The 10,137-nt window shown below is 41.3% G+C and overlaps 1 protein-coding gene across 1 annotated transcript; it reads right to left on the reverse strand.

Annotated features, from left to right (window-relative positions):
* Positions 1-1,576: 1,576 nt before the first annotated feature.
* LOC129659595 (serine protease 1) lies at positions 1,577-5,828 on the reverse strand. The gene is made up of 5 exons (XM_055591158.1): positions 5,789-5,828; positions 4,224-4,383; positions 3,081-3,338; positions 2,261-2,393; positions 1,577-1,726 (listed from the first exon to the last, which is right to left on the reverse strand). Exons 1-5 carry the CDS (start codon positions 5,826-5,828, stop codon positions 1,577-1,579), a joined length of 741 nt encoding a protein of 246 aa, XP_055447133.1.
* Between the last annotated feature and the right edge of the window lie 4,309 nt (positions 5,829-10,137).

The following is a 10,137-nucleotide window of genomic DNA, read 5'->3' on the forward strand; positions in this document are numbered from 1 at the left end:
GAAATTGGGGCCCCTCCTGTGTCACCTTGATCTTGGACTTTCCAGCCTCAAACACTGTAATTAATGTCTGTTATTTAAGCCACCCAATTTGTGGTTTTCTGGTTATAGAGCACCAACTAAGATAACACCCATCCATCACCGTATCATGTGATCCTACTGGGGATTACAAACATTTTTACCTTTCAGACCTCCTCCTCCTATTCCAATGCTTTTATGTTTACACCATATTGTATCTTTTTTCCTGTGTGTGTGTGTGTGCTAAGTTGCTTCTGGCTGGCCCAACTCTTCGCGATCCTAGGGACCATAGCCCCCCAAGCTCCTCTGTCCATGAGATGCTCAAGGCAAGAGCACTGGAGTGGGTTGCCATGCCCTCCTCCAGGGGATCTTCCTGACCCAGGGATCCAACCCACATTTCTTATGTCTCCTGCATTGGCAGGCAGATTCTTTACCACTAGCGCCACCTGGGAAGCACCTTTTTTCTTGATTCATAGCAAATACACATAGGAATCATGTGTTGGGACCTATACTCCTAGTCATTCTCTAAATGATCCAGGGAGCAGTGTTGAAGGGCTAAAGGAGGTGTCTGTGCTTCCTCTTGGGATAAGGCTGAAACAACAGAGAACAACACCCTTGTAAGCCTAGACTTTTATGACCGCAGAGTAATAGATCAATTTTCCACAAACTTATCTACATTTTCACCTTTTAAAAAAATTATAGTTCAAAATGGTACATATTTTGGGCTGGAGTTTTGGGGGGTGGTCTAGTGTGGGAGAAGGGTACAGATTGCTGGCAAGAATCATGCCTGCTGGAGCAATAAAATTCCTGATGGAAAAGAAGAACATCTTGGAGAATAAAAGAAATAGGTAGGTGAACACTTGGAAAATATAGGATCTGTTATTTTTTAAAACATTCTCCATCTAGCCTTTCCCTTAACCTAGTCTCACAGAGTTTCAGGTAGATAAGAAATGAAGGAAGAGAAGGAAGTCATGGCAATAGCAAAGCCTTTGGAAAAAAGACAGCTGGGAAGGAAGGTTCAAGAGGGAGGGGACATATGTATATCTATGGCTGATTCATGTTGATATATGGAAGAAAACAACACAACGTGTAAAGCAATTATCCTCAAATTAAAAATAAATAAATATACAAAAACAAAGACAGCTGGGGCTTCATCTCAGCCTCATAGCTAGTCCAGTGATTCTGGGCAGTTGGTTTTAATGTTTTGCATTTTAGTGTCATTATCTGTGCAACAATGTGATGGTAACAGAGACTGATAACCTTATTCATCTTTATAGCCTCAATATTCACACAGAGGCTTGCATATGGTAAGTGAGCAGTAATTTATTTTGATGCAGCTGAATAAATGACTAAATCACCTTTCAAATTCCATCTTCATATAATAGTTCAACTCTATGTCCACCATCTTCTCAACAGCCAGATTGAAGAGAAAGTATGTAAAAATCAACTAATTTCACTTGAACATATTTGGTTTTATAAATGATTTTATTTAAGTAGTGCTTTCAGGATGGCAGGAAGGTGAAGCTGGCTAACAGGGAGGGTCATGAAGAGATGAAGCTGTTCAGTTGGAAGCCATGGTCTGCTGAATCCAGCTCACGTAGTTGCAGACCTTGGTGTAGACACCAGGCTTGTTTTTCTGAGCGCAGCCATAGCCCCAGGAGACAATGCCCTGGAGCTTTCCACTGCAGACCACAGGGCCACCGGAGTCACCCTGGGTGAGAAGGAAGAGCCAGTTACAACCCACAGCTCTGCCCAGAGGGGAGAAAGACTCAAAGGTGTTCCTCCTTTCCCCGGGGACCACGTTTCCAAATGCTGATCCTCCATGAGCCCAACTCTTTCCCAGGGAAATCAACTCTCATTCTCCACACTGTACCCCTATTCTTCTCCTCCCTCCTTCTCTCTCCCCTTTTTCCTCAACTGCAGGTCTGTGAGGCCAAGAAGAGACGAGGAACGGGAAGTTCGATGCTGCCCATCCAGCCAGGCTCCTTTCAAAGTTCTCTGCTCCTATATCCTTCCTCAGAAGGGCACCAGGATATACTGTTTGCACAAGATCTGTATATCTTTTCCCCTGAACCTTAACCATTAACACGGCAAAAAGAAAACTTGTTATTTTCCCCCAGCCTATCCTGAGCCCTCATGATCAGTCCCAGAGACAGCGTTTCAATGTTCTGAGTTTCAGGAACTGGGAAATGCGGTGGAGATACGTGAGGCTGAGCTGATGGACAAGGGGCGCGAAGCAGCTCACCTGGCAGGAGTCCTTTCCGCCCTCCAGGTAGCCTGCACAGAACATGTTGCTGGTGATCTGGCCTGGGTAGGCACTTTTGCAAGAGCTGTCAGATAGGATGGGAGCCTTCAGACACTTCAGGACATCAGGGTAGCTGGCTGTTGGGGACAAGATTGAAAAGAGAAGAGGATTACCCATACATTCTGGGAAATGTCTTTCTCAGTACCTCTCCCCATCTTGCCAATATTCCCATTCCTTCCCTCCAATTGCTAGTAGCTTCTATTTTGGAAGAACAACCATTATCTGGAGGGTCTTCCAAATGGTTTTAGTCAGCAAATTGTTCTCTCCCTAATACTAGTATCTGGAGAAGGAAATGGCAACCCCCTCCAGTACTCTTGCCTAGAAAATTCCGTGGATGGAGGAGCCTGGTGGGCTACAGTCCATGGGGTCACAAAGAGTTGGACACCACTGAGTGACTTCACAACAACTAATACTAGAGTCAGGGATCACATATCTTCAACCTAGAGACTTTATTTCTGAAGCAGGGCTGTACTTTGAGCAGTTCCAACCTCAGCCTCTGTTCTATGTACCTCCTCATTCTTTGCTTCTCTGCAAGTCACGATTCATATTTTAGCTGCATGCCTGGCAACATTAGCATAGTCCTTTCTTTCTGTGTTGTCAAGCAGAGGGAGCCTACACATTTCAGTTATATATCCTAAGATTCCACAGAACCCCACTCTCCTCTGGGAACGCTGCCTTGAGTGACATAGGGCTACCTGACCCTGAACGTGGTTTTCACCTCTAGGATTCTCAGACCTGGTGACCGTGTTCCCCGTGAGACTTACTGCCACTGCTTTTGGTGTTGCCCCAGCCAGAGATGAGACACTGGGTGCCAGCAGAGGCACAGGATGTTGGCAGAGAGACAGAGGCCACTCGGCTGTTGAGACTGGCCGCTGATTTCAGTTTAATCAGCATGATGTCGTTGTTTAAGGTGTTTGAGTTGTAGCTGGGATGGACGATGCTCTTGGATGCGCTGATGAATTGCTCATTGCCCTCAACGACATTAATGTTGTCTTCTCCCAGACGCACTTGGATTCCGCTGGATCAAAAGATGACAAGTTCTCTAAGTCTCCAGTGTGAGGGCCTCCCCCTCCCCGTGGAGCCCAGTCTTGAGCGTAAGCACAGAGGGAAGGCCCTTACAGTGCGCATGCACACGCACACACACACACATCATTGTTCATTCAAGGTAGTGCTACCAAGTATGGTACAGGGTAGAGGATTCCTTAGGTAGGTGTCAGTCCGAGGCCAGACTCACAACCCAAGAGGCTTAAGATGTTGAAACAACAGTGTGCATTCTGTATGTCTGCAGATAACTAAATCTGATTTGTTGGAAAAGATTACAGGGAGCAGGGGTGATCAGTGTACAAACTGTTAAGAGGAAGAATCCACCCTGAATTGCAAGTACTGTATTCATTAGGTATGGGAATGGGAACCAAATGATGCCAACAATAGAGGAGATGAAAAGGGACATGGTGTTGATTAATCTAGTTGCGATTGTCAATTACTGTACAGAGATGTGGCTGGCCTCAGAAATATGACAGTATTAAGTGAACAGAATGAGCTGTGATTATCTTCAGGTTGTACTGGAAATCTCCTTTGTTTGTTTCTTCCATATGCCACTTTTCTCCTGGTTGGGTCATAATGATTAGAGCTCCTATGGTACTCTAGGTATATTTAATCACTCAGTATTTCTCTTCCTATGTCTTTATGGCCCTCATTTGGAAAGACATCAGTGAACTCTCAGGGTATGTTTTTGTGGGTAAGTGCCTTAAAGCGTACAGTGCCTTGGAGTAGGGGGATAGTGAGGTCTTGGAATCTGAACGCTCCCCCTCAAGCATGACTCTGTAGTTCACCCTGATTGTCTTTGGCATGGTTGAGGATGCCCTGACCTCAGAGAACAGGGCTGTGAGTATTGGTTACTTACGACTTGTAGCAGTGAGCCGCAGACACCACCCACTGGCTGCTGATGAGGGAGCCCCCGCAGAAGTGGTAGCCAGAGTTGAGGGACACTTGGTAGGGGACAGTATTTGCCCCACAGGTGTAGCCGCCCACGATCTTGTCATCATCGTCCACGGGGAAAGCAACTGACAGAGGCAAGTTGGAAACTCTTTATAGAACTGATTCATTGTGGAATTTCTACTTTGTAGCAAGGTTTTGCAGATGAATCAGAAAAAAAAAAAAATAGGTCCTGTTTTCTTATCAGGCATAATCAAGAAACTGTGATTTTTGCATTACTATTTTCAAAATCTTATTGCTCCATACACTTGACACATATGCTAAATATTTATGCTATTATAATATTAATGTTTAATGCATGCTTTACATTTGATCAATATACTGATTTCTTTTTTTTACATATGTGATACACACACACATATCAGAGACTCCTTACACAATAAACTCCTTGAAGCCCACTACCTGAGAATATAAAGAATATTTTTGACACAAAGCCTTGCTAAGGAGACATTTAAGTATGTGTTCAATAAAGCTTTGCAGTCACCATCGTTGTGTTTATTTGTAGAGTTCAGTGTAGCATAAACACCACAAGAGGTAACAGAAAGCAAACTCTTAAATGCCACCTGAGTTGTTCTGGCCTATAAAAGAATAAGGAGTTTTGTACTTTTGTTCCCCCAATTTCTTCTTGGTTCTCACCTAAAATATTCACTAAATAAACTCATAGAACATTATAAAATTTCTCTCTCCAATCTTTCTCCTCATCCCAATCATGTTTCCAACATTTTAAATTTATTCAGCACTGTAAATTTTGGACCACTGACTTACTATGATTCCTAAAAACTCTAAATATCTGGGATTATATGCTATATGCCCCATTGTTCATATTTTCTAAACTAACTTTGAGATAGACAGTTTTGATATATAAGTAGGCCTACTGAATTCATTTATAATAATCAAATTTGAGGAAATTTTGTAATAAGTTTGAAGAATACAATTATATTGAATAGTATAAAAACTGAATAGTCTTTGTGTTACTCCAAAATTTCATTAGTGAAGATGTGGTAAAACCCAGCCCGAAGATTTTATTCATAAGAAATAGAGTGTCTTTGCCTGTTAAGCTCCCTCTTAAGAAGCTTTTTAGTATAGAGGAGACTCAGGTGAGATATTCACAGCCTCAAGGAGCTCGAGTAGTCATTTGTTCCAATTGTTAGCTACAAATTCTTTTAAAGATCAAAACAACATTTCCTTAATGTTGACTATCTTTTCTTTTTCACACTTCATAGACCATACCTGAAATTCAGGGCAGATTCTTCCTCTTGATGCTTTCTACACTGATCACCCCAACTCTCCATAATCTCCAACAAATGAGATTTAGTTGTCTATAGACATGTGTACTATACACTGTTATTTCAATATCTTAAGCCTCTTGAGTACAGAGATTATATTTGGCATTCACTGTTGGCTTCCAGAGTACAAAGTACAACCTTAAAAAAGTCATAGACCCCTACTGATCACTTATTTGTTAAGACTCACCAGCGGCTCCCAAGAGAGCCAGAAAGATGAAGGTCTTCATGGTTGCTCACCGGTTCTGGACTAGGGACTAGGTTGCAGGGTTTCCATCCACAGATATTTATATGTCCAGGTTTGTCATTGACACCCATGGCCACAGGTGCCAGGAATGTGATTTCCCTGGAAAATCACAAATCCAAATTTAGAATTCAATTCCATGCCACACTGAAGATAATTCAGCATCCAAATTAAACATCCGCCTGTGTCCACTTTTCCAGAAGGTTATGGGAATGGAAGAAATGAGTCCACCTGGTGGACACTGCTCCCCTAAATAAAAAGGTAAGTTGGAGAAAGATCGCAGAACAGGGCGACAGGTGGCTTGATTCCCAGACAAAAAGTTTAGGTCCTCGGTTGTCTCAAGTGTGAACTTTTACCCTGAGGACTATCTTGAGAGCTACACCCTTGATGTTTAATTAATATTGCCTGCTTCACAATTACATCATCTGTCTTGTGGTAGCTGTGGCCTTGTATACCCATGTTAATGTTTTGTTATTAATAGGAACACTTGTTGTCCTAAGAAAAGAACAAAATTTTATTCAAAACCACAATAGTTCAAAATAGAAAAGAGAAAGTGAGCCCAATTTATACTTATCTGAACTTACTGTTTAATAGGCATATTCTAAATATGTAGCTTATGTTACATTAGTAAATCTCTAGACAAACCTACAAGATCCCTCTTATGATTCCCATATTACAGATGGGAAAACTGAAGGCTCACAAAAATACAAGGGACTTTGCTAAAATCACAAGGCAAGTCCATGGTAGGGTCAGGATCCCAGCCTTGGAAATCTGGCTTCAGTGTCTATGCTCTCAGCCACTATGTAACACTTACCTAGTCAGTTCACCAAAATCTGGAGGCTGAAATGCTACAGAATTCTTGACCAGTGAAAAGACAATGGGAATTTATTTAGTGCTTATAATGTATCAAACACTGTGGACGGGCCTTCCATACATCAGCTCATTCAGTCCTTACAAACAGCTTTGTGAGTGCTGTGCTCTAAGTTTTGCCATTTTTATAGATGGAGAAGTTGTAATTAGAGAAGCTAAGGTTTTTTCCACAAATTTTCAGTTCTGTGAGGTGATCCATACAGGATTCAAACAGCAAGCCTCACCTCAGAGCCCATGCCTTCCACATGATGCCATACATATAACACAGGAATGATGAAATAACATATTTTAAGGCAGGACAGCAAAAATTAAACAATTCAACATTCTCTTTGTATCACTTTGGACTTCTTCCTTTCCTCCTAATGTGCAGTGTGCTTCTGCTTTTCATAGCTCCTCAAAAATGGAGTGGTTGCAAGACAGTAAAGTTTTTTTTTTTCCTTTATTCTGAAGCTAGCAATGCAACCCACTCCAGTGTTCTTGCCTGGAGAATCCCAGGGACAGGGGAGCCTGGTGGAATGCCGTCTATGGGGTCGCACAGAGTTGGACATGACTGAAGCGACTTAGCAGCAGCAGCAGCAATATAACTTCTTAAAAGTTTTATGTTTTTTCCCAGCTCTGTAGGGGTCATGATGTCTTGCTGCTTGATTTGTACATGCTTACCTGGACTGTGTATCCTTGGTGAACTTCACGTAAACTATCACCATGTCATTTCAGTGTATGATCCTGGAACTTGAAAGTGTGTATAATTGTGCCTTTGATGTCTAACAGGTGGAACAGTCTCCAGAGCTTCTTAGAGTCTGTCTAACTGGTTGTAATCCTCAGCTTGGGTTGTGTAAAATTCCCCTTTTCCCCCCTTAATTTGATTGCTCATTGAATTTTTCTCCATAGGAGAAAACTCTGAATTCTACCAAATTAAGGGATGATTACAAAGAGCATATGAAATCCTGAAATATCCAAGAAATGGATTCTTGGAGCAAGAATTGTCATAATAAATATGATACAGCAGAGTATCCAGGAGAGGTGAATCTAAGTGAGAATGAACCTCTAGCTAGATTATAGCAAGACTCTGTACCTTTGCAGTGCATCTGAATGGCATCCTAGGATGCTGATTCTTCTTTAGCAAATCGTCACTCCTAAAGTAGGTTCTATGTCTTTTTCATTTGAAAGTTTTCTAATATGAAGGTATCTTGGTAGAAGGCAGAGTTTCTCCACTCTGGCACTGCTGATAGTATGAGCCAGATAATGGCTGTGGGGTGTTGGCCTGCACACTGCAGGATATTCATCAACATCCCTGGCCTAAAGTTACAAGTAGCACTAGTCTTCCTCTAGTTATGACCAAAAGTGTCTCCAAATGTCGCTGAATGTTCTCTCAGGGGTCTGTTTCATCCCCAGTTGAGGATGACTCAATGGAGGTAAAATACAGCAGAGCAGCTTCTAAGGATGCAGCCATAGAAAGTGCCTATATTGTCCTTAATTGAACTCATACCCACTGAGTACATTTTGCACGAGGCAGGAAACTACCATTCACTAATTCCTAAAAGTCAAGAAATGCTAAGCAGTAAAAGGAGAGCCAGGTCCAGAATGAAAAATGGGGTATCTTCTCATCATATTTAATTATCTTCCATTTTTGTTACCTCTACAACGAGGTGTTGTATGTTGTATTATTCTATATCATCCCTGAAACTTCCCCCCAAACTTCGTCAAGGCTCTTAACCCATATGAAAAACACATTCTAGAGAAGAGTTTGTGCAATAGTTGGCTTGTGTGCTGCTGTGTCCTAGAGGTCTCTGTATGGTGGTACCCTGGGCTTTTTGACTTGAATTCCTTCTATCAGGATGGGAAAGAATGAGGGTTGCAAGTTAACAACAGTTATCTAGGAAGAAAGGCAAATTCCCAGCAAAACCCCTTAAGACCTGTCTGGCTGCAGTGTGATGGTTCTTCACTCATCTAAAGCAGTAGCAGGAATATAAGAAAAATGCCAAGTGATGATTTCCAGACTTCAGTAGTTCCCATACAACTTTCAAACATGTTGCATGTAAACTGCTTACATAGTGCTTGTACTGTAGTTACCTTCTCACTTTCTTTTTAATTTATGTTTTAATTGAAGGATAATTGCTTTACAGAATTTTGTTGTTCTCTGTCAAACCTTAACCTGCATCAGCCATAGGTATACATATATTCCCTCCCTTTTGAACCTCCCTCCCATCTCCCTCCCCATCCCACCCCTCTAGGTTGATACAGAACCCCTGTTTGAGTTTCCTGAGCCATATAGCAAATTCCTGTTGGCTATCTATTTTACGTATGGTAATGTAAGTTTCCATGTTACTCTGTCCATACATCTCACCCTCTCCTCCCCTCTCCCCATGTCCATAAGTCTATTCTCTGTCTGTTTCTCCATCACTGCCTTGTAAATAATTTCTTTTTTACTGAATGAATTTTTGTTCTAAAAATCCAGAAATTTTCTAGATTCCATATATGTGCGTTAGAATACGATATTTATCTTTCTCTTTCTGACTTACTTCACTCTGTATAATAGGTCCTAGGTTCATGCACCTCTTCAGAACTGACTCAAATGCATTCCTTTTTATGGCTGAGTAATATTCCATTCTGTATGTGTACCACAATTCCTTTATCCATTCATCTGTCAATGGACATCTAGGTTGCTTCCATGTTCTAGCTGTTGTAAATAGTGCTGCAATAAACAATGGGATACATGTATGTTTTTCAATTTTGGCTTCCTTAGGGTATATGCCTAGGAGTGGGATTGCTGGGTCATATAGTGGTTTTATTCCTAGTTTTTTAAGGAATCTCCATACCATCTTCCATAGTGGCTGTATCAATTTACATTTCCACCAACAATGCAAGAGTGTTCCCTTTTCTCCACACCCTTTCCAGCATTTATTGTTTGTAGACTTTTTGATGATGGCCATTCTGAACTGTGTGAGGTGATATCTCATTTTGTTTTGATTTGCATTTCTCTAATAATGAGCGATGTTGAGCATCTTTTCATGTGTTTGTTAGCCATCTGTGTGTCTTCCTTGGAGAAATGTCTGTTTAGATATTTTTCCCACTTTTTGATTGGGTCGTTTTTCTGGGACTGAGTTGTATGAGCTGCTTGTATATTTTGGAAATTAATCCTTGGTCAGTTGTTTCATTTGTTATTCTTTTCTCCCATTCTGAAGGTTGTCGTTTCACTTTGCTTAGTTTCCTTTGCTATGCAAAAGCTTTTAAGTTTAATCAGGTCCCACTTGTTTACTTTTGTTTTTATTTCTTTTACTCTAGGAGGTGGGTCATAGAGGATCTTGCTTTGATTTATGTCATTGAGTGTTCTGCCTATGTTTTCCTCTAAGGGTTTTGTAGTTTCTGGTCTTAGCATTTAGGTCTTTAATTTAATCCATTTTGAGTTTGTCTTTGTGTATGGTGTT

Source organism: Bubalus kerabau, chromosome 8 (assembly GCF_029407905.1).
Source record: "Bubalus kerabau isolate K-KA32 ecotype Philippines breed swamp buffalo chromosome 8, PCC_UOA_SB_1v2, whole genome shotgun sequence".
NCBI classification, from domain to species: Eukaryota; Metazoa; Chordata; class Mammalia; order Artiodactyla; family Bovidae; genus Bubalus; species Bubalus kerabau.